The sequence below is a fragment of the Mustela nivalis genome, assembly GCF_964662115.1.
Source record: "Mustela nivalis genome assembly, chromosome: 6".
Taxonomy (NCBI): domain Eukaryota; kingdom Metazoa; phylum Chordata; class Mammalia; order Carnivora; family Mustelidae; genus Mustela; species Mustela nivalis.
The window spans coordinates 16,429,992-16,454,688 of record NC_139025.1 but is presented as its reverse complement, the minus strand read 5'-3'; the positions used below and the strand labels follow the sequence as shown (position 1 = coordinate 16,454,688).

Below are 24,697 nucleotides of genomic sequence, written 5' to 3'. Positions count from 1 at the left end.
AAAATGCTATTAATACTTTTTCTCCTGCTTTTCCTAACATAGAAGAAAAATGCAATTATCACTGCACTCAATGACCCAAGCAAGCAGTGATCAACTACTTCTAATCCATACCAACTAGCTATAACCTAACTCTGATACCCTGTGCATGTTTAAAAGGGGAGTGCAAGAAAACCAGGGTGGAATGACATAAGGCAAGTGTGATTGCTGGGGATGTTAATGCACGTTCATGTTCTGTGCCCAACAATGCTGATAACCAGTTATAAACTAGTGACCCAAGGGCCAAATCTAGCCTGCAGACATGGTTTTTCATTCTTTGTGGTGTTTTAAACTTAAAGCTGAATTAGTCGCTAATCTTTTTAAAATTGAAAGAATTCATATAAAAATCTCGATTTCTGGGCTTCACTTGAAAGACCTGGCAACCCTGGGCTCTGCTCCCACAGCAAGAGTTAAATGGAGGCTTTGCGACTATAAACTGAGCGGTCCCACTGCCCAAGAAATAACCACCTTATCCGTATTTCCTTCCATATAAAAACAAGAAGCAGGGCACAGAACTGTTCTTGCTAGCGAACTGCCAAACATCTGCTATCTGAGCCTCCGGACACACACTGCATCGATTCCAGGAGATTACAGAATTTCCTACTCTCCAGCCACTCCCGTGTGCATCAGAATGCGACCTAAAGCATCAGGACTCCTGGCAAATTCCAGGACCAGCAGCAGCAGCGTGAACTAAAACAAGGAACCAATCATCTGTCAGCACAGAAGCACCTAGAGAGTGATGAATGCCCTAAGAGGTCTGGACAAAAATAGCCTGGGAAACTAGAATGAAGATAAAACAGATTTTTCTTTTCTTTTTTTTTAACTTTTAGAATAAAAGAATAACCCTTCCAATGGCAACACAGTGTAGCTTTGCCTGTGTCAGAAAATGAGGTCTAGACCTGCACCGTTGAAGATGGTAGTAGAGGGCCACATCTAATTACTGAGCACCTGGAAGGTAAGTAGTGTGGGGCACCTGGGTGGCTCGGTCAGTTCAGAGTCTGACTCTTGACTTTCGCTCATATCACAATCTCAAGGTTGTCAGATCAGCCTCACATGAGGCTCAGTGCTGGGTGCGGAGCCTCCCTGAGATTTTCCCTCTGTCCCTCCCTCGCTGCCTCTCCTCCTCTTCAAAAAAAAAAAAAAAAAAAAAAAAGTAGAAGAAGAAATGTAACTAGTGTGACCAAGGAACTGCATTTCAAATTTTATTTAACTTTATTAATTTAAATTTAAATGTGAAAACTGACACATAATTCAGTTATTGGAAAACTTGTTTGGAACAACCTGAACACAAGAATTTACTTTTTCATCTATAATGTTTATAAAGTCTAAATACTGATAAGAACTTCTGATGGAAATTTTGTACCACACTGAGATTGTATACTTACAGTGTAAAATATACACTAGAAGTCAAGTATCTTTTTTTTTTAAGATTTTATTTATTTATGTGAGAGAGACAGACAGCAAGAATGAGAGCATGAAGGGAGAAGGGCAGAGGGAGAAGAGAAGCAGGCTCCCCACTGAGCAGGGAGCTCTATGTGGGGCTCAATTCAGGATTCCGGAATCATGACCTGAGCCAAAGGCACATACTTAACTGACTGAACCAACCAGGAGCCGCTAAATGTCAAACATCTTAATAAATTTTTCTATACTGAGTAAATGCGGAAGTGACACTTTGGATTAAATAAAATATATTATTAATACTAATTTCACTTATTGCACTTTTTTTCTTTTTAAAGATTTTATATATTTGTCAGAGCACAAGCAAGGGGAGCGGCAGGCAGAGGGAGAAGCAGGCTTCCTGCTGAGCAAGGAGCCCAAGGCAGAACTTGATCCCAGGATCATGACCTGAGCTGAAGGCAGACACTTATCCAACTGAGCCACCCAGGCACCCCTATTTCTCTTTACATTTTTTAATAAGGCCACTGGAAAAATTGTATATACCTAGCTTATATCATATTTCTATTGGACAGTGCTAGCCTACACAAATGCAAACTTATGAAACTGACACATGCAGAGGCAAATTATAAAAAGATGTTTCTTTCTAGGAACAGATTACCTTAAACTGAAAATATCTCTCTTGCCTCTAAAATGCAATCCCATTTACATGTTCAAAGTATACGCAATTTTGAAAAAAACATGGAGATAAGTAAGGAAAAAAATCTATTTCTGGAATATTTCCCAAATAAAGTATACAAAATCATACTGTACCAAAAATATTAAAAGTAAATTCAATGGAACATTTAACAGATAACAGAAAAAACAAGGCTGGCGTCTAACACTCTAAGATCAGCAGAAGGCACCTAATGCCCCAGAAACACTTCTCAAGGGGATTTAAACACAGGATTATGATCTGAGCAGATCTATGTCAGCTATTTAAGAGAGGAGGGGGAAAAAAAAAAAAAAAGACCCAGAGTATTTAACAATTCAGAAATCTGAGGCAGTAACTAGAAATACTCATTCTAGTTGTTCTTTTCAGGGGTTCTTGAGTGGCTCAGTTGGTGAATGTCTGAATCCAGCTCAGGTCATGATCTCTGGGTCCTAGGACACAGCCCCACGTCAGGCTCTGTGCTCAGTGGGGAGTCTGCTGGAGATTCTCTCTCTCTCTTTCCCTCTGCCCCTCCCTCTTGTTTTCACTCTCTCTTCTTCTCTCTCTAAAGTAAATAAATCTTTTTTAAAAATTGTTCTTTTCATAAAGGAGGTTTAGAAAACCACAAAACCGTAAAGAATGGGAAAGATAGAGAAAATTTGAAAACAAAGTTTGAAAAAAAAGTACAGTGGCTTTTTCTTTAATCACAAGATTGTGTCAAGGGAAAGAAAAAGACATTTAAGTTCTAAAAACAAAGGAATTGCTTGAAAAACGAGATGACAACACTGATGAATACTGATTTCTAATAAATGCTACCTATTCTAAAAAAGAAGGGTCTGCTTATTGTCACAGAATACAGAGATTCATTTATGTGACAAGCAGACTAAAACATGTATGTTTGGGGGAGATTATTTACTTCTGTTGTTTTACCTACCTTTGATGTTTGACTCCAATCATATTGAGAGGGAGTTTCTTTGCAAATATTAGCAAAATCTTCAGTTCCTCCAAATTCAAAAAATATAAGTGAACCATATCCCTTTAAGTGGTAACCTAGCAACTTGCTAAAGGGATTAGAACAGGACCCTTTGGGGAGGGAGGACTCAAATCCCAGAAGCAGGTGTTCACTGTCCTCTGAACTCCTGGCTTATTGTGGGGCAAGAAGAGACCTTAAAGTCATATCAAAGAAGAACAGATCCTATTCAACAAGTAAACAGCACAAACTGTGAGCGCCTACTATGTGCCAAATATTGAATGATCTCATTAATTCTTCATAAACAATGCCTACAAGGTAGCTATTATCTCCACCTAACTAATACTAAAACAGAATGAGAGAGTTTAAGTGATTTGCCCCAGACTCACAGCTAGTAAATGCCAAAGCGGGATCTGAACCAGTGACTGAGAACCCATGTTAAGACTCTTTCCACTGTATCACACAACAGTTCTGATCCAGTCCTGACAGAGTTCAGAGTTCTGTAACCTCTGAAGACAGCTACAGGCTAACCCCAGAATTCAGAGCCCTGCCTAATATCAAAGAAGAGTAGAGATAAATGAAATTGAGAATAGAAGAACAATAGAGAAAATAAGCAAAAGTAAACATTGTCTCTTTAAATAGATCAAAACTGACAAACCTTTAGACTAAGAAAAAAAGGGGAAAGATTCAAATTACTAAAACCAGAAGTGAATGGGGACATTACAACTTATCTTACAGAAATAAAAAGAATACTATAAATAAAAAGAAATACAGAAATAAAAAGAATACTATAAATAAAAAGAAATACAGAAATAAAAAGAATACTATGAAGGGGTGCCTGGGTGGCTCAGTGGGTTAAAGCCTCTGCCTTCATGATCTCAGGGTCCTGGGATCAAGCCCCGTATCGGGCTCTCTGCTCAGCAGGGAGCCTGCTTCCTCCTCTCTCTCTACCTGCCTCTCTGCCTACTTGTGATTTCTGTCAAATAAAGAAATAAAATCTTAAAAAAAAAAAAGAATACTATAAAAAATAATAAGATACTAAGAATAATTATATGCCAACAAATTAGATAAACACAAAAACTAAAAACACACAAACTACCAAAACTGCATCAATAAAAAATATAAAATATGAATAGACATATAGCAAGTAGAGCTTGAATCAGTAATCAAAAACCTCCCAATAAAGAAAAGCCCAGACTATGTGGAATCACTGGTGAATTTATCAAACAGTTAAAGAATCAACACCAATCATTCTCAAGTTCTTCCAAAAAAGAGGAGGGAACACATTATATGGCCAGCATTACTCTGATACCAAATCCAGATAGCTATCACAAGAAAACTACAAATCAAAATCCCTTATGAGTACAGATGCAAATATCCTCAACAAAATAACAGCAAACCAAACCAAGCAGCATATTTAAAGGATTATACCATGACCAAGAGGGATTTATCTCAGGAATGTACATATGGTTCAACATACAAAAGTCAATCAATGTAATACGCCACATTAAGAGAATGAAGGAAAAAAAATCTCAATTAATGCAGAGAAAGCATTTAACAAAATCCAATACCCCTACATGATTTAAAAAAAAAAAAAAAAAAAAAAAAACACCAAATAAAGGAATAGAAGGAAAATTCTTGAACATGATAAAGGGCATTCATGAAAATCCACAGCTAATATATTGAACGGTGAAAGACTGAAAGCTTTCCCCCTCAGATCAGAAACAAGAAAGAGAAAGATACCCACTTTTACAACGTCTATTTGACATTGTACTTGAAATTCTAGGAAGAGCCATTAGGCAAGAAAAAGAAACAAAAGGCATCCAGGCTGGAAAGGAAGAAGTAAAATCTCTATGTGCAGATGACATGATCTTACATACAGACAATGCTAAAGAATACAAACACACACACACACAATTAGAGCTAATAAATGAGTTCAGCAAGGTTTCAGAATCCAAGATCAACTTATAAAAATCGCTTGTACTTATGCACACTGGCAATGAATAATCCAAAAATGGAACTGAAAAAACAATTCCATTTATGATAGCATCAAAGAGAATAAGATATTTAGGAATAAAGTTAGCCAAGGAACTCTAAAACTTGTACAATGAAAACTACAAAACATTGCTAAAGAAATTAAAGATGACCTAAATAAATGACAAGACATCCCATGTTTACAGACTAGAAGACTTCGTACGAAGATGGCAATATGCTCCCCATCACAATCCCAACAGCCTTTTTGCACAAATGGAAAAGCTGATCTTAAAATTAATACGGAATTGCAAGGGATCCTGAATAGCCTAAAAAATCTTGAAAAAGGAGAATAAAATTAAAGCACTCACATAGCCCAATTTTTTAAAATTTAGTACAAAGACAGAGTAATCAAAACAATGTGGCACTGGTATAAAGTTAAGATTTAAGTGGAATATTAAGAGTCTAGAAACAAACCCATACATCCATAGTCAGCTGATTTCCAATGACAGTGCCGAGACTATTCAATAGGGAAAGAACAGTCTCTGCAACTAATCACAGTGGGACAACTGGATAGTCACATGCAAAAGATGAAGGTGGACACTTGTTTCATACTATATAGGAAAATTAACTCAAAATGGATCAAAGACCATTTAGCTCTAAACGTAAGCACTTAAACTATAAAACTCTTAGCAGAAAGCATAGGGATTATGAGCTTGGATTAGGCGATGATTCCCTTAGATGTGACACCAAAAGCATAAGCAACAAAAGAAAAAACAGATAAACTGCACGTCATCAAAATGAAAAATTTTTGCTCATGTGAGAACACTATCAAGATATAAAAAGACATATCGCTTCTTGGCCTTTTGGCTAAGATCATATGTAGTATCTGTTCTTATCAGTTTAATATCTGATACATCCTCTATCCAAGGACAATATATTAAATGGATTTTTGGAGCAGAAAGATGGAATAGGAGCTTGCTCTGTCCACTCCACGCAACAACCTGGTATTGCAGTACTTCAGGAATGGTGCATCCCCACCATACTGGGGGGTGGGGGGGGAGAGAGATAAAAAGGCAAACCAGAGAATAGGAAAAAGAATTTGGAAATCGAAATATCTGATAAGGGTCTAGTATCTAGAATATATAAAAAACTCTTCTAACTCAACAACAGAAGTGAAGCAACTCAATTCAAAAAGAGGCAAAGGCGGGAGGCGCCTGGGTGGCTCAGCTGGTTAGCATCCGACTCTTGAACTCTGTTCACTCAGGTTTTGATCTCAGGATCATGAGTTCAAACCCACATTGGGATCCATGCTGGGTATGGCGCCAATTTAAAAAAAAAAAAAAAAAAAAAGGCAAAGGCTTTGAACAGATATTTCTCTAAATAAGATATGCAAATTACCAAGAAGTACATGAAAAGATGCTCAGTGTCATTAGTCATCAGGGAAATTAACATCAAAACCACAGTAAGATACCATTTCACACCCACTAGTCAAGCTATAATCTACAAAACAAAAAATAAGAAATGTCAGTGAGGATGTGGAGAAAATGGAACTCTCCTACAACACTGGTGGGAATGTAGGATTGTGTAATCACTACAGAATATCCTTTGGCAGCCCTTTAATAAGTTAAACATGAATTACCATAAGACCTAGCAATTCCATTCCTAGGCATAGACCCAAAAGAATTGAAAACAGGTGCTCAAACAAAAACACATACGTGCATCTTCAGAGCAGCACTATTCACAATAGCCAAAAGGTGGAAACAACCACCAACCGATCGATCAACTGAAGAATGGATGAACAAAACATGGCCCTCCATGAGAGTAACGAGGTACTAATATATGCTACAACACGGATGAACCTTGCAAACATTCTGTTAAGTTAAAAAAGCCAGACACAAAAGACTACATATTGTAGGAGTACATTTGTAAGAAATATTCAGAATAGGCAAATCAAAAGAGACAGAAAGGAGATGAGCAGTATACCACGAGCTGGGGTAAGGAACCATTGGGAGTGACTGCTTAATGGAAATGGGGTTGACTTAGGATGATGATGAAAATGTTCTGGACTAGACAGTGGTGTGGTTTGTACAGCATGGAGACTGCACTAAATGCCAGTGAAGTGTACATTCTAAAATGTTTAAAAGGGCACATTTTGTTTTGTGTCTGTTACGACAAAAAATAACAGTAACACATGCACATAATTCTGAAGAAAAAGTTCAAAGGAAAGCAATTTCAGATGCAGAAAATTTAAGAAATTCCAAATAACCCCGAAGTATATTTAAAAAAATCATGAGATTTGTTTTTTTTCTCATGACCTAGGCCCTTTTCCTATTTACCTATGACACCAACTTCTGTAAGACGAGGTTACCAGGCCATACCCAGCCCTGCCCGCCGTTGGGGAGGCCATACCTACCTCCAATTACTCGAATATTGTTGTCCTTTGTCAGAATAGCCTCAGCGTGGAACACCAAAACTGGAATTCTCCTGCAGCCTCCGGTCCACATGATACACGGATGATCCCTACAGCCGTGACGAAAGGCTTTTATTTATTAAGTGACAGCTCAAAATCCGAATTAATGACTGAAGCAGATCACCGTGGTTTGCTGCTTAACAACTTTCCCTCCTCTTGGAACAAGAATCCCAAATGTCCTATGGGAAACCATTTAGCTCCCATTCTTAGCCATGGGGTCTAGTTATGATTAACTCCATCCTTGCTCTGGGGATGGCCTTCAATTGGCCTCAGCCGATCAGGGCCTTCTACCCCTCAGTTCTAGTTAGTGGATCCAGAATGAGCACATAAACCAAATGCAGCCAGTGAGTGCCAGAAGGTACACAGTGAGACCCTCTGAGAAAGAGATCTTTTCTTTCTCTTCTATAGCAGCTACAGAAGAGATGGCCTCTTCCCCTGGATGGTATAAGAGAAGGAATTAAGTGCAATTGTCATTTTATGACCCTGAGAGGAAAGCCTGGAGCTACAGGTAAAGGAGGAAGTCAGTGAGAATCCCACTGGAAGAATGAGAAAAATGAGATCCTGAGAGGCAAATGTGGCATTACAGAATCAAGTCTTTCCTAAATACAAGTTCATAAATTCCCTTTATGGGGGACCATGGGAAAAAAATCTTTAAAATGAAATTTTTAAATTCCTTTTATTACTTAGGACAATTTTTATTTTAATCCCTAGCATATATAAAGAATTCTAATACATAGCATCCACAAATAATTTATATACCTTTTTATGCCCTATAGTCCCTTTTTAAGACAATTTGATAACCCATCCTATGATTCTGAGCTAGAAACCCAAAATTAATACAAACGCTCCAATTAAAACCACAGTATTTTAAAGCAAGCCTATACTAAATGGAACAATATTTTTTCCAGAAAATACTCTCCAGAAAAGGACCTCCGACTTTATGCTCCTACTGTAGCCTCAGGAAATCTGTTTAATCAATCTTAGACAGATAGGTATTTACTCACAGACTGGGAAAATCTTCAACCTCCTTAGTGCTAAGGAGCCAGAAGGGAAAGAAGTGACCTGAGCCCCTACTGTGTGCCAGGAATTAAAGTAAGAGCTTTCACATGTTGTCTCACTTAATCTGCTTGTCCGCACTATGAACTGGAAAAAAAAGGTGTCTCGGGGAGGATAAGTGATTTGCTCAAGATCAGAGAGCTGGATAAGTAAGGGAACAGATATCTGAACCCAAGTGCCTGACTGAGCTCTAACACCCTCCCATCTCCCTGATCACATTTCAGTGATGTTTTATATACACAACACCTCAAAACCCACCCTTTTGGGAACCTACACTAATCAGTTCCTTAAGCAGAATAAGATCCATTTAGCCAAAATTTGGGCTGCTCTCAAACACTCATATGACCACATCCTTTAAAAAAAGGTCATACTACAAATCTCAGGGTCAAGTCAGACCTTCCCAACCCAAGTTTAAAAAGATCCCCGTTTTGAATGCACAGGCTGCCAGGCTACCAGTCTGAGAAGTGAGGCAGCCTTGAGACTTGGAATGAGCTGCCAAAGTGTTTTAGTGAGGAAAAGCAAAGAACACCATACCTAGTTCACTTCCTGTTTTCTCTGTTCCTGCTTCTTGACTTGGGTAATAGCACCCATTTGTGAAAAAAGGTATTTATCACGGGCACTTTTTTAGCAAGAAGGATTTTTTTTTTCATGGTTTGCTTGCTTTTTAATCTTAAACACCTGTAAAATGTGGGCAGGGGGCCAGATGATTCCTAGGATCTCTTCCAACTATAATTTTTCCGCTCTATTTCTAAGTCAGAGGATAGAGAAAAAATAGGCAGCCTAAACTGAAAAGTCTTGGACAGAAACTCTGGAAATTATCCAAAGTTCCTGTCACTCTAGCATTAGCTACAAACTGGCACCACTGTGCCCTCCCATTTACAAATAATGGATTACTGCTTCAAGTTAAAATGCCTGACAAGGGTCAGGAACACAATAAACAGATATACGGCTGAGAGGAGCCAAGGCCCCAGCTATGCTATTTGCGGAAAGCCAAATCCCTGTCAGAGAAATCCTTCCACTTGCAACCTATGAAAAGATAAAAGATGTGGTAGACACATTATGAATTCAGTACAGTCAACCAAAACACTCTGGGCAGATGCTGTTATCCTTAAAAGCATGCTCCCACCAGGTGGTGCTAAAGGCAAAAGATTCAAAATGGTGAGGAAACTGAAAATTGGGACTTCCAATTTTCATTCACACCAGAAACTGGTATATATTAAGAAAATATGCTCGTATACGCATGAATGAACACAAAACTTGGATGCTTAATTACCAAAGTAGAACAGTTGTAAGGTTCACTTTATTGAATGCTTAACACTTTGGTTCTTAAGAAGGAATTTCATGAGGCATATATATTATTCACTCCTGGGACCTAGCCTACATTACTTGAAGCTTCGAGGCCTAATTCATACCAATGCCCTCACTGGAAACGCCTTCCCTGCTTCCGTCCATTTGATCCCACATTTATGCCCAAGACCTCTCACTACCCATGTGGGGCCTTCCCCCAGCTCCTCCAGCCCACACTGATGATGCCTTCTGTCTCTGAACTCCTGTAGTGCTCACTGTATACTTTGTATACAAACATACTTTGTATATTTGTTGAAGATATTTTTATCCCCCATGTATATGTTTATGAACTGCTATTAAAGCTGGTTTTTATAATAGGAATTGAAATTGTTTTTTTAGTACCTGAAGAAACCTTATATTACATCCTTCCACATCTATATATAAATTTGTATTTGGGATCCACTAGCTAAATATAGAAAAAGGGCCCCTTTAAATTTAGTATTTGAAATAATGTTGTGCAAAACAAGGATTTCCTGGACAGATCCCAGCCCTAAAGTCCATTAACACTTTAACACAGCCTTGGGATCTGAGGAGATCTAGCAGATGCCCACGGATAGACATCTTTGGATCACATCAGCACCCTTGGATGATTTAAGGACTTTAAAGTTCTGAAACTTTAAAAACGTAAGCATATTACCCCAAGTGTAAATCAGATTAACTTAAGATTCCTAATGTATATAGTAAGTGTCTGATAGACAAGACATGAGCCAATGGAATGTTAACTGTCAAAAGTCACCAGGAGTCTGAAAGGAAGAGCAAAAAAAAAATCCATGAATTTGGATTGGGGTAGGGAATTACACCTGTAGGTTCACTTACTTGTACTAGAAATTCAGCCATTTCTCAATTATGAATATAGGCAACAAAGCATTATTTGTGTCTTTGAGTCTGTCTGAAATTATACATTTTTTATACCATATTACAGCTGTTGCAGATGTCTCACAATATCATTTACATTTACCACTACCTCTAAGTTACGGTAGTTACTACACTTGCCACCGGATCACCTGTGGTCACGATCTTCCTCACCTGGCATGATGAAGCTGGACAACAATTTGGCAGCTCTCCTCCCAAGCAATCATTCAGCTGCGAAATGGTGACACATCACAGTGGTGGTCCAGACACCTTTGATGCTTCCCAATATTCCCCACTTACAACTGCTAATCAAAGACTACCCCCACAGGGTCGGGGCACCTGGGTGGCACAGGTGGTTGAGCATCCCACTCCTGGTTTCAGTTTAAGTCAGGGTCTCAGGATGGTGAGCTCAAGCCCTGAGTCAGACTCTGCACTCAACACAGAAACTGCTTGAGACTCTCTCCCCCCAATTCTAAAATGGATAGATAAATGGGGGGGGGGGGAAGACTACCCCAACTACCCACAGGATGATGAGCTTATGCAAACTGAGTAAAACAATCTTCAGGCTGCTGTCTTTACAAAATAAAATCTAACTTTCCCAGGTTTTAAATGGGTAATCTTGTTTAAAGCAAAGAGCACATATTACAATATCACAAGTTTGAAGTTTGTTTTTAATTTTAATAACTGTATTTCAAGGTAATTGGTACTACTCGCAGTGATGTGTATTTTACTTTAAGCATCTAAAAATATTATTCTGATAAGGAACACATGACACCAAAAACCTTAAGAACCCCTGCTCTAGGATGATCTAAAGCAGAAAGTCTCCATTTATTCATTCGGTCGGTGGGTCACTCAGTTGGCAACTATTTACCGAGTACCCACTGCAATATTAGGTTGAAAATCTGAAATTGTCGTCCGGAATTGTCAATATTTGACTATTTTTAACTTACCAAAACACCATGAAGTAAAAGAATGATCTTGAAATTAGACTGATGCTTGTAGAAGTTAAAAATTTTGTGAAATAGGTAAGACGCAGCACACAGAAAGCAAAAAGTCACAAGATAAAGTGACCAGAGGGAATTATCTATTTAATTATCCTGAATAAGAATGACCCAAATATAATGCTAAATCTCTTTTATTTTCTATGACCTTACAGTGATGAGAAACCTTTCCTAAAGCTTTATGAATGCTTCAATAATTTCTGCTAGTTACATTATTTTTTTATTTAATTTTTTATTTTTGATAAACATATATTTTTATCCCCAGAGGTACAGGTCTGTGAATCGCCAGGTTTACACACTTCACAGCACTCACCATAGCATATACCCTCCCCAATTCTTCTAGTTACATTAAATGTTATCTTCTACTTTATAGAAAGAAATGCACTTTAAATTCAAAATTAAAGCCAGTAGGAATAATCCCTTAACAACTGTATGGCACATCTTCATTTAAAAAAAGTCATTTCATACATATCATTCTATTTGATCCTAACCATACCCCTATAAAACAGCCTGAGAGATATTACCCCGACTTTTCAAGTTACATAGCACACACATATCCAAGAGGACTCACAGAGAAACTGAAAAACTAATCTTAAATTTAAGTCAGACTCTCTTTTTCCTCTGTGTCAAGGAATAATGCTAACGGAGGCAAAAGAGTAAAGTGCCTCAAAATCCACGAAAACTGGGTCTGATTCTCAATTCATCACACACTCTGCATCCTTGAAAAAGTTCTTTGATCTTTAAGGCTGAGCTTACTGAAGTGGCAATAATAACATCTTCAGATTAAATGAGACACATCAGTTAAGGCCCTCACCATCATCTATGCTAAATGATAAGCTACACTTACTCCCATCATTCATTTTTATTGTTACAAGAATCCGGCAATCAAGAAACCTCTTTCCTAATAACTCAGGAAAGCAATGTGGTTCAATGGCACAGCAGAGGTTACAGAATTCTAATGTACTGTCCCACAGTTACTCTGGTAAGTTACTTGACCTCTCTATAGACTATCATTCTATCATTGTACAGGTTTTTGAGAAAATAACGTAACCTACCTCACAGGGTCTGGAGACCTCCTTTGCTTCCATATCTACAAATTTAAAACCTCCCCCGTTAGGAGCTCCAATCAAGAGTTCACAAAGAGTAGTACCTGGGGCCAATGTTCATGAGCCCAGAAATAGAGCCTTCTCTCATTTCAGATAGCTAAGGGTGACCAATTCCTAAAATCCTGGATTAGACTGAGGATAGAAACTAAAACCAGAGTCTGACTACACCAAAGGAAGGAGACCGCGTGAAAGAAGGTATAACTAAAAGAGAATTATTTTCTACCCAAAGGCAAAGGCTTTAGACGCAGGCTTGCTCTTACTTACTCTTGGCTTACCACCTCCTCATCCTCTGAGGATGATGCTGTTTCCTCCAGGTCCCGGGCCATCACGACTGGCATTTCCTTTAGGGTTTGTCATGCAGTCAGCAGATGGGGGCCTCAGAGACCTTTTCTTGCAGATTCACCGGATCAAACAATTTAGGTGGCACTGATTCCTGCAAGAAAGCCAAATGATTTGAAACACAATGGCATTTTCTATTTATTGATTATTGCTATTGATCTTCCAAGTAATAAATATGAATGTTTACCTAAATGGTGCCCATTTAAGTAAGAAGCTTACCTTCTATCACAGTGCCTCATTTATGCCACAAAACTCAAGATTGTTTCAAACATACTGTCTGTCCTCTATGTATTTAAAGAGCTGTTATTAAGTTTGAGCTTCTCATTTTTCTTTTATATACTAAACCTAGCAAGAATTAGCTTCTAGGAAAGTCTGAGATAGGTGGCTTACTGACTAAAACATAGACTCCTTGCTAGAAAAGCTTGACTTGGGTTAAAAATAAAAACTCAAGATTTACTACCCTTGAAAATATTTCTTTAGACACTAGAACAAGCACACAGCTGAAATGCCTTCATATTTCACTAAAACAAATTCAACCACTAAACTAAAAGATTAATATATTCTCCTCAATCAAGGTGATAAGTAGCTGGGGAAAAAAAAAAACAAAAAACAAACAAAAACACTGTCCTTCCACTCTCAAAAATTATTCTCCCTTACTAAAAATCACAAACTATAATTTGAATCTCAAATAGACATTAGGATATTTCTAACTTAAAATATTTTTGCATATGTAAAAAGTACAAGTGTGTTGTGTGTTTAAGGATGAAATCGAATTTACAGATAAAGAAAATGAACAAGTTTAAATGACCATAATCCTGTTACTCAGAGATAACGATCTGATGTCCATCTCTGCAAATCTTATTTTGCTATACACTCAAAATACGGTAAGATCGTAATCGGGACCAAAAAACCGCCGATCCCGATGACGATCCCTACAGATCTTCAGCGGAATGGGCAGTATCTAGTAACTTCAAACGCGTTCTTCCGAGGACTCCCGACGGGATTTCTAGATCTTTCCCAAAATGTTGGAAAGTCCTTTAAATTAAAACAAAACAAGCAAAACCTCCAAGCGAGGAAGAGATGACAAACCTGTCCCAGGCCGCCAGCAGAGCAGAGACAACGGAGGGAAGAAGATTAAGGACACTCGCCCAAGAATCGTCTTCGCCCGAAAGGGATCAGCCCCTCGGCCCCACCCCCGGCTCACCCCAATCCCAGGTAGATCCTCTGATGCTCCCCAAGGGAAGGACAGGGATGACTGTGCCGCTGCGATTCAGCCCAGCGCGCCCGGAAGCCAACAGCTAGCCCCGGACTCCGAGAGGGAAGTGTAGCCGCCGGCGCCCGCCCAGGCTCGGGAGCTCACCTCCCTCCCGTAGGGGAGCGCGCCGGCGCAGGCGTTTACCTGTCTCATCTTCCCATGGCTCCGGGAGGGCCGGCGGGGACCGCGCTCTGCGCCTACCACCCTCCTCCTTCCCCAGCCGGGCTCACGGCCGCCGCCGACCGCTGCTTCCCCCGTTACTACAACAACCAACAAGCAACCGCCCGCTCGGAGCCACTGCGCAGGCGCCCGCCTCCCCGCGCTGACAACGCTCGGCTTCGGGCGCGAAGGAATGTCGTCACCGCCGCGCTATGCGGGCGCAGAGCTTTGCTCTCAGGAGAAGTCTATAGAGTTCTTTTTCCGCTCTCTTTCTCTCCACTCCTAAAGGGTAGACTCCAGCTCCGGAGTCCTTCCGCCACGCTCAACAGGAGGGTTCGCTGCGTGAGCGGCCGTACCGGGGTGAAGCTTGGGCAGCGGCAACCACTGATTGGCAGTAAAGGGGTGCACGCCCCATCTCCTGCTCGAGCAAAACCGGAGCAGCCAATCAGAGCGAGGGCTGACGGAAACAACCCAATCCTGGAGCCGGCCTGTGGGCGGGGGCGAGGACAAATGGCTCAGGTGGACTCCTCGCTAGATGTGCTTCGAGGCTTTGCTGCTGCTGCTCTTATTGCTGCTGCTGCCGCTGCTCCAGCTGGTGCTGCTGCTGCTGTGCTGGGGGTCCGGTCACCAGGTACCGAGAGTGTTGGGGAGAAGAGGGAGGGAGGCGTTTTGGCGGCATCTGATTGAGAGCATAGGGAGAGTCTGGAAAAATGGAGGTGAGATGGATGGAAGATCGTTGATAGCAACCTTTTGGGGGTGGGGGGGACAAGGGGTTTCGAGAGACCTTGACAAGGGGCAGCTGGGACTATGAAGATGAAGAAGGCTTGGTAGATTCGGGGAACCAAAGAATGAATGAACGAATGACCAGCCACTCGGAGCCTAGCACAGGACAAGCAAGGAACCTTTTCACTTTCTCATGTAATTCCCACAGTAACCCTTGAGATAGGTATTTTTAAAGCTCCTTTTTTGCAGATTTCTCACCCAGAGTCGTACAGCTACACAATGATTGTGGAACGGTGGGAACCTCCCCCTGACTAGTTTTAACACCACACCTTTGCAGGGCCAGGCCAGGACAAAATTTGAGAACAGATGTTAGATACTTTAGGAGGCCCTGAAGCTTTAGGGAAATGGGGTTGAGGGATTTGGTAGAGCAGTTCGGAAGAGTGCTCAGGCTTTGCCCTCATCAGCTATCTGTTGGGATTTCTAAGAGCTTTTGTGAAATGGGTGTAAGTTCTCTCAAAGAGGGGAGCCATCCGCATGGCTTTTCTGCCCCTGGGAGGAGAAAGCCTGAGTCACCTGTTGAGAAATGGGGAAAAATAAGGAGGATCAGGGGGTCTTGGCCCATGCCCTGACCGCTTCTGATCGCCAGTAAAACTCTATTCTCTCTGGACTTCAATAACATCCATTGTTGCAATCTACCATTCCCTGAGGGATTTCGCTTCCTCCTCTAGAGCCCTTTTTTGGTTGTTCTTTCTTTTTAGTGTTTCACCTTGTCTTAGGTCATGGCTGACTTTCACATATATTTCAGCTGGGTAGCCTAAGACCATACTGAAACTTCTGTCAGAGTGTCAAAGGAAGCCTGATGGTTTATCACCACTTCAGGCCCAAGAAGTCAACCTGACAACAGATAAACTTTGGGAAAAACAAAAGACAGCCAAAAAAGAAAAAAAAAAAAACAAAACCCAAAACCCAAAAAACACAGATTACAACACTACAATGAAGATGAGAAGAAGTAGTTGTATTATTGGGTTCTTTATCTACATGAATTTTATTTAAATCAAGTTGATTGAGGGGCCCCTGGATGGCTCAGTTGGTTAAGTGCCTTGCCTTTGGCTCAGGTCATGATCTCAGAGTCCTGGGATTGAGCCCCACATCGGGCTTTCTGCTCGGTGGGGAACCTGTTTCTCCCCCTCCCTCTCCCTCTCAAATGAATAAGTAAGATCTTTAGAAAAATAAATCAAGTTGATTGAAATCATTGCTCTTCAAGGGTTCATCTAAGCTTTTTTTTTTATTAAACAAAAAGTACATAATGTAAATGTATTTTGTATACAATTTCAAGACAGAAGTGGGTATAGTGTGCTTGCCTTCCTTAAAAATAGAAACTTCATCAAAATATTCTCAGTGAGGCAGTATTGCAGAGCAGGGTTCTTAGCTTAGCTCTGCCATGTTGTTAGCTGTGTAACCTCAAGCAAATCACTTGATTTCTCTGTGCCAGCCCTCATCTGTCAAATGGAAATAGTGATAGTGCCTATCCACCTTGTTTAGGGATTAAATGAGATACTTTATGTTAGGTGCTTGCACAGTGCGTGACACATACAAGCGCCCACTACCTGTTAGCTATCCTAATTTCTCCTGCAACGCAACACCAACATTGTTGGCTCTCCTCCACATAATTTTCATGCTAGTTCTCAAGTCACAGCAATTCATTTACTTTTAACTTTTATATTGTTCTAGTTTATAGAGCACAAATTACCTGAGAACCAGAGTAGAGAAAACCCAAGAGTGTACATATTGCCCTCACTCCATAGATACCACTCAAATGTGTGTGGCTTTTGTAAGCTTCAAAGGGTCTGTCATCAATAGGCAGGCATGCATCTGTTGGTAGATCTAAGTGAGCCACTTGGATTACAAGGGAATGTCATAAAACAAAACAAAACAAAAAACTGGGCTAGAAGGAAAGATATTAAAAGATTGATTCCAGCCAAGAGAAAAGGGTTCTGATTTAGGCTAACACTGTGGAGAAGTTGTTTAGACAAAAGTAAATACTGTGCCACTTACTGCAAAGTATCCTGTTGATTCACGACTAGCAGTGAGAGTAAATAAATAAGACCGGTTTCTATAACTCTTAAACAGAAGACCATTTTATTATCTGATAGTCATATCTGTACACCTCCTCTTTGTCTGTTCCCTTTTTTCTCTATTATTTTCGGTTGGCTTACCATTTCTAAGCCCTGCACTTAGCCTCTGTCGCTCTAGGTAAAGGTTAGCATCCTTGGGTTTAGGGTAAATGTCCAGGCAGCTTGCAAACCCTGTGAAATAAGAATGGTACGTTAAAATAACAGAGTGTGGGTAAGTTCAGGGACTGGGAAAGGAACTAATGAAGTGATTCCCAAGATAAGCTTCGTGTAGCCTCCGGGAGTGGGGCACAAGTTAACTACTCAAGCCAGAGAGCTTATGGTTGAGTAAGCTAACTGCTGTCTCCTGTTTTTTGCCTTTGTTCCCAAGGCAAAAAGCCCTCTTGGGTTGGAGGGAAGTCATGAGCCGTTTCTTGAACGTGTTACGAAGCTGGCTGGTTATGGTGTCCATCATAGCCATAGGGAACACCCTGCAGAGTTTCCGAGACCACACCTTTCTCTATGAAAAGCTCTACACAGGCAAGCCGGATCTCGGTAAGAAATTGGAGAACTGTATCCTTCGTGGGAGTGGTCCCAAACTGTGGTTCCCAGACTGGGCTGTGCCTAAGAGCAAGCTATAGGACGTTCAAAAACAAACACACACACAGCACAGGTGTCCATTTTCTCCTCTAGACTTAGCTCCTGAAACTTTCACCCCGAGTGGGGCCCTAATTTTTCATAACTTCCCAGGTGATTCTGATGCTGGCTAATCTAACCTTTGGTGGCCATTAGAATAATGGCCTTTGTGTATAGCACTTGGCCCTTTTTCCTCCCAAGCTTGTCTGAGTATCTTTTCATCCATTTTATACTGTCCTTTGCATATTACAGGCAATACAAAAAGTATTACAAGGGCAGTGAGAAGAGAGTTATTTGGTGACACTGGGGTGCCCCACTAGAAAGCTATAAAAAACCTGTTCATATTATTTCATTCCTCTTCAGAAGCTAGGTTGTGCCACATATAGTTTATTCTGTGTTCCAGATGGGGAGTTACTGACCTAAGGACTTCTTAAACTGTGAAGAGCCCCCAAGAAGCTATCCGAAATTCCACTGAGCTGGTCTCCCAGAGTGGAACTCAGAAGGCCTCTGGTGGCCTTTCCCAGTTCCTTGAGCCTCCCTGCTGAGCGTATTTTCACATTTCAGCTTGTGCTTCCTTGCACTGATGTGTGGGATAATGGTGTTTGAGCTGCAGCACCATTTCACGCAGCTGACAACTCTGTGTCGCATTTATAGCTAACCCAGATTCGGGCTGTGACCTAGCTCATGTTTCTGCAACATCTCCATACAGAATAGATCAAAGTAGGCTAAGGCTCCCTTTGAACAAAGCTCAATCAGAGTAAAGTACCTGGGAAAGTAGGTAGGACATTTCCACCGTGTCCCCCTCAAATGCTGCCTTCTGATGTCCAGGAACCCTTTGTAGATCCACAGGACTTTAGGGATTATCCGGTCTAGTCCTTTAAGCTTAAAGTTGACAGAAAAACCCAGGGGTTATGCGATTCACTCAAGGGTGTATAGTCAAGTTGAAGAACTGTTGGGAGGTGGGGAGCATGGAGGGCTGGGAGGAATTGTCTGTCTCCATCCCAGAAGTAGAGACTGCACCCCCGCCCCCCATAATCAGGAGGCACTCATGGTACTCTGCTGATGGGAACAGTGTTCTGGAGCATCCCACAGAATTTTGCCTGATGCCTTACCTGCCTAGGGTTGGTGAAATACTCCATTTTTGTATCTCACTAACTAGACCCAGATTCGGGCTCTGGGTCTAGTTAGAACTCTTTCCTCAGTGTTTTCATCAGTAGAGCTATCAAATTGGTTTATCAAGAATGTAGCCTTCCAGGGCCAACCACTAGATATTTGGTTGGCATGTGGAATTTTTTTTCTCACCTTACTACCGTCTGAAGGTCTTCAGTGTTGTAGGAATTGGTATCACTGTGTGGTTTTCCAAAGGATGGAAAATCCTGAAAGCCCAAGTAAACATTAATAAACCTTTCAGGGCGCCTGAGTGGCTCAGCTAGTTAAGCATCTGCCTTCAGCCCAGGTCACGATCCCAGGGACCTGAGATGGAGTCCCACATCAGGCTCAGAGCCTGCTTCTCCCTCTGCCCCTCCCCCCACTTGTACATACACTCGCTCTCTCAAAAATAAATAAATAAAATCTGTTTAAAAAAAAAAAAGAAAAAGAAATAGACCTTCGGTTATCAGTCTTGTCCCTTGAAATTTCTCTTGCTCAATAGACCAGCAAAGGAAGTATCTTTGCTTTCACGGCATCCCCTGCCACAGAATATATTAGATAAAGAACTCTACAGTCACCTGGGAAGAAAGTCTTTTTAGAAAATACTTACTCCCAGGGCCTACCTCCAAAGAGTATGATTTAATTGTTCTGCTACCCAGGTCTTGGTAATTTCATAAAACTTCTTTAGTTGACTCTCATAAATGCCCAGAGTTAAGAACCACTGCTGTGGTAGACTGTGATCCCTACTTTCAGGACAAGATATTTCCTACAGCAATACCAGAACAAAGCCACCCAGAGTAGGATGGCCTCAGCAAACACAAAGGAAGCAGCACTTTGTTCCAGTAGCAAGTGCACAGGAAACCTGCCCAGTGTGGGCTTTGTTCAAATAATATAGATCTGGCTTCAGGAGAAGACTTCAGTCTCTTCAAGGCCAGATTGAGCATCTAGATATGTTGCAGGATTTCTGAACTCCCTACTGCATCAGCCTTAAAGGTTTACTGACCTCCTAGGCATCTTGTCCTGATGCCCCACTGTGTGCAACATTCCCCCAGACCTGTCCTGATCCATTTATAGCCATAAATGCTGGACGTCCCCTGCACCAGAGTGGTGTTCAGGACAGAGGTGGAAACTGCTACAGTCAGGAGATACGGCCTAAGTGGGCTCTTTGTTGGGTTCTTACTCTTGGAATGCCCCCGCTCAACTGTAGACATCCGAAGAGGAGCTGCACAGTTCTCACTGTGGGATTCCTTCCATTCCTTCTCGTTACCATGTGCAGCCCCAGAGCCTCCCCTCTGCCCAGCTGAAGGGAGTTCAGGCTCAGCAGCCTGCCTCCCATGAGCCACCAAGTGAAGTAAGAGGAGTTTGGAGGGAACCCTGACTGTCCCCTCTCGACACTCTTGGTTTTTTCTGCTCTACAGTGAATGGCCTCCAGGCTCGGACTTTTGGGATCTGGACACTGCTGTCATCAGTGATTCGCTGCCTCTGTGCCATCGACATCCACAACAAGACGTATGTAAGGGAAGGAAGAGTTTTAGCATCCGGTCGTTGGAAATCAGGTGCTAGGCATACCCAGTGTGGGCCTCCCCTTGGAGACCTGTTAATTTTCATACATTAGCCTAGAAAGTGGATAATGAAAAGTTAATGGTTCTATTCTTTCCAGGCCTTAAAAAAAAAGAAACCATAATAGGCCTCACAGGTCTTTACAGTTTGAAAATTCCTTAGAAGTGGATAGCAACAGGGCATGTCATGATCCAGTGGCCTGCATCACACCCCTCTACTTCTTCACTAAAGAATCAGCCTTTCTTCTACTAAAGAAGGAGAGTAGTGCACTCTTTTTAGAACAGCCACCCACATATTACCTTATTCTCACATTCCTCCTTAAGAAATAGGAATGAACAGAAACCCCAGTCCCCGAAAATAGGAACCCACGAGGAAACTGCTGCATGCTTGTATCCCTTTCATAGGTGAGGATGAAAGCGAACCCAGGATTCCTATATTCTGCCACTCTAGGGTACTCAGGCCAGGCTGAAACATTTTGCAGACAACCATAGCCTCTCGTCTGAATCACGCTATAACCAGTGCTGACCACTGGAGGGGGCTTGAACTTCCTTGCCAACCATCCTCACCATAGTCAAAAGGGGGAAGTTTGCTCAGATCACTGGCTAAGGCCACCAAAATGTCAACTTCTCACCAAAATATTTTTCTGCCATATCTAAGCTCTCAGCATTTGGGGAAAGAGGAGGTAATGATATTTACTGAGCACCCCTGATGATGTCTGGAGCTTTCACCTACGTGACCTTGATTAAGTCTCCCAGCAGCCCTGGGAGGTAATGATTTTCATTCCCAAGTCTGCAGATCTACATGTTAGAGACCCAATTAATTTGAACTAAGGAAGACTGACTCAAGTGGGATTTGAAGCAGGGCTGTTAACCCTGTGATCTCTCCAAGTTTTTTTATTTTTTTTTTAAACTTGAAACTATGGTTTGACTCATTCTACACTGACGTGTATTTTGGGAAGCAGTATGGTTCCCAGTGAAAGTAGCAGTGGAAACAGCCTGGGGCCCAGGCATGAAAACAAGAAAATGGGCTCTTATCTCCATTCTGTTAATAACTCCTTTTGGAGCTGTAAAACTTCATTATAGCGAAAATCCGCTGTATAGATTTGACTCCCCCCAAACTTAGCTACTAACAGCCTACTACCCACCAGAAGCTTTACTGATAAGAAAGTTGATTAAGACATATTTTGTGTGTTTTATGTGTTAGGTACTGTATCCTTAAAATCAAGTAAGCTAGAGCAAAGGAAATGTTACTCAGAAAATCATAAGGAACAGAAAATGCATTTACTGTACTGTACTACAATGTGTTTTTTTTTTAAATCCACATATAAGTGGACCCATGTTGTTCAGGGGATCAGCTGTTGACCTCTGCCTCTTAGTCTCTTTATGTATAAAATGAGACTAGTAGATCTGAGGGCAGGGTGACTAGGAGGGCGAAAGAATTAAATAATCCCATTCATTTCCCTCGTCCTGACACAGGATAGCCATAAATGCAGACTTCTGTTTCTAGCCTTTTGTAACCTGGGACTTTAGTCCATGCTCTTCTGATAATACATTCTGATTTTATTTCCTCCCTAAACAGAAATTCAAAATCAACACCCATATATGCATATTTACTAAATGTATAAAAACATGCACAGGAATGATAAAATTCATATTTAACATATCCATTCCTTCTGGGGAGGGGGGGGCAGGAGAATTGGATCTGGGTGGGATAAGGATACATAGAATGCTTTAACTGATATCTGTGATGTTTCATTTCTTAGAAGAAAGTATCTGGAGCAAAAATGCCAAAACATCCCAATTGGATGGAGCAGGGTTTTGGTTGCAAATGGGATAATTACAGTATTCTATCATCAATGCTTTTTTGTACCTTTGAAATACTTCATAATCTTAAAAATCATTGTCAAAAAAAAAAAGATATCCCCAATCTAAGCCTATCTATAGCTTCCTATAGCCTATCTCCCCTCCACCGCTTCGTCAAAACTGAGGAATACATTCTCTTCCCATGAGGTTATCACTGTGTCCTCCACCTGATCATGTTCCCAGGCTAAGACCCAAAATAACAACAGCCCACATGGCAAGAGCATCTAAAAGCCCCAGAGAGGTCCTCACTGCTCCTGCCGCACTCAGGCCCTTCATTCTATGACATCCATCCTCTGAGCACTGACTAGCTCCAGGCCCAACACCTACCAGGTGGGCTTGGACTACAGAGCCAAGCCAGTCTGAGTAAGTAGAATGTGTAAGCGTGATTGCTCCCCAGCTGTCTATACTGCTAGGAGTGCCATAACCCAGACTCTGCTTTGCTCTGGCTGGCTTCACCACCTTGCTACGACTTAGAGACCCACTCTGGATGCCAGAACCATTCTCCTCTCAGTCTAGCCCTTGAAACCTTCAGTTTTGCTCTCGTAGAGGGTAAATTGATGTAATGGAGCAGATGGGTCTTTCTTGGGCCCAAGTCTGGATTGACTTGGGGGGGTAGGTGGGAATTGGACCGTTGCTTGTCCCCTGCACTGAACAAGCAGGCCTCCAGTTCCCATTTCTGTCTGCTCCCTTGTAGGCTCTACCACATCACACTCTGGACCTTCCTCCTCGCCCTGGGACACTTCCTGTCTGAGTTGTTTGTCTTTGGGACCGCAGCTCCCACAATTGGCGTCTTGGCCCCCCTGATGGTGGCAAGTAAGCACCTGCCCCCCAGACCTCCTATGGGAACTGTACCCTAGGGTCGGGAGTGGGAGAGCAGACATACAAGAGGATAAGAAAGTGCTGTGCTGATGTCTGCCACCTTTCTTTTCTCTTACTTAAGGTTTCTCGATCCTGGGTATGCTAGTTGGCCTCCGGTACCTAGAAGTCGAACCAGTATCCAGACAGAAGAAGAGAAACTGAGGCCGGCGTTAACCACCTCTGAGACTTCGTCTTCCACCTTGCGTCCCCTTCCTTCATCCTCCATCCTCTTCTTTCTGCTCCATCCTGAGCCCTCTTACCACTCCTAGCCTTTTAGGTTTGGGGTTTTTCTTACACTTAAAAATTTTTAAGCTACAACCTTCATACAGAAAATATAATGTGTACATACAATTGAAAGAATCCTTTTAAATGATTGAATACTCTGTCCCTTCACCCAGCTCAAGAGATGTCCAGCACCTCAGAAACCCACTGTGTGCCCTTCCCCTACCTACAGTCTTCCAGGATCCCTTTTCCAGCCTCTGCTTTTTCCCTTTATTTTCATCCCTTCCTCTGACTTGTGTGGTGGGAACACGTGAACTATGAAACTTACAGCTGCTGCGTCACCCAGAGCAGCTGTCACCAAGGGCTGCTTCAGGAGGTCGCCCCCCGAGGTTGGGCTCCTCTCTGCTGCTGGCCCCAAGACTCTGAACCATCCGAGGAACAGGCAGTTCTTCTAAGAAGGGCTCCCCTGTGAGTAAGCATGGCTCGTATACTTGTGTCTACAAGTGGATCAGGGTTGGAAGAGTCTGGGCTGTTTTTAGACCTTCTGGTCAGCTCTATTTGTGTAACAAATTTTGTAATAAATAGAAAAATTCTCTGCTTGGATCAGTCCTTGTACTTTGACCTCCCCTAAGCCAGGAACACTCCTGCCCCTCTCCGAGCTGTAGTGTAGGAGAATCACAGCTTTTTGCTGATCAAATACACCCTAATTGGTAGGACAGCTCAAGGACCCAGGGACCCACCAACTATTGTCAAGAGGTAGTAAGAAAAGCAGTGATCTTACGGAGTTAGCATGTGAGTGTAGATGCACATGGAGCTCACCTTAGAAAGTGAATGAAAGCATGCATGGTTTGGATTTGGATGCTCTAAGCATACGTCATAGAAACATAATTCCAGATAAGCCAAGACAAGACCCGAAGGATCTGAA

General features: G+C 41.7%; 2 protein-coding genes across 54 annotated transcripts in view; one reads left to right on the top strand and one right to left on the bottom strand.

Annotated features, from left to right (window-relative positions):
- TTLL5 (tubulin tyrosine ligase like 5) overlaps positions 1-14,747 on the bottom strand; it is a 285,101-nt gene extending 270,354 nt beyond the window's left edge. For all 50 annotated transcript variants that reach the window (XR_014312440.1, XR_014312441.1, XR_014312442.1 and 47 more), the window contains exons 1-3: positions 14,637-14,747; positions 13,163-13,331; positions 7,480-7,586 (exon numbers count right to left, since the gene is read on the bottom strand). Coding sequence is in view for 26 of the 50 variants with exons in the window: in XM_082733575.1 (XP_082589701.1) it covers positions 7,480-7,586; positions 13,163-13,236 (181 nt within the window). In the remaining 24 variants the exon portion in view is untranslated. The remainder of the gene's footprint in view (positions 1-7,479; positions 7,587-13,162; positions 13,332-14,636) is intronic.
- ERG28 (ergosterol biosynthesis 28 homolog) lies at positions 14,652-24,375 on the top strand (the record flags this gene model as incomplete). Of its 4 annotated transcripts, XM_082733632.1 has the most annotated exons (5): positions 14,844-15,282; positions 17,877-18,040; positions 20,689-20,779; positions 23,387-23,505; positions 23,633-24,375. In XM_082733632.1, 4 exons carry the CDS (start codon positions 17,908-17,910, stop codon positions 23,710-23,712), a joined length of 423 nt encoding a protein of 140 aa, XP_082589758.1. In that variant the 3' UTR covers positions 23,713-24,375. The 4 variants fall into 4 exon arrangements, 3 of the variants coding, with proteins under 3 accessions (XP_082589756.1, XP_082589757.1, XP_082589758.1); XR_014312467.1 differs by lacking the exon at positions 17,877-18,040 and having other exon boundaries at positions 14,652-15,282; positions 20,689-20,783; XM_082733630.1 differs by lacking the exon at positions 17,877-18,040 and having other exon boundaries at positions 14,652-15,282.
- Between the last annotated feature and the right edge of the window lie 322 nt (positions 24,376-24,697).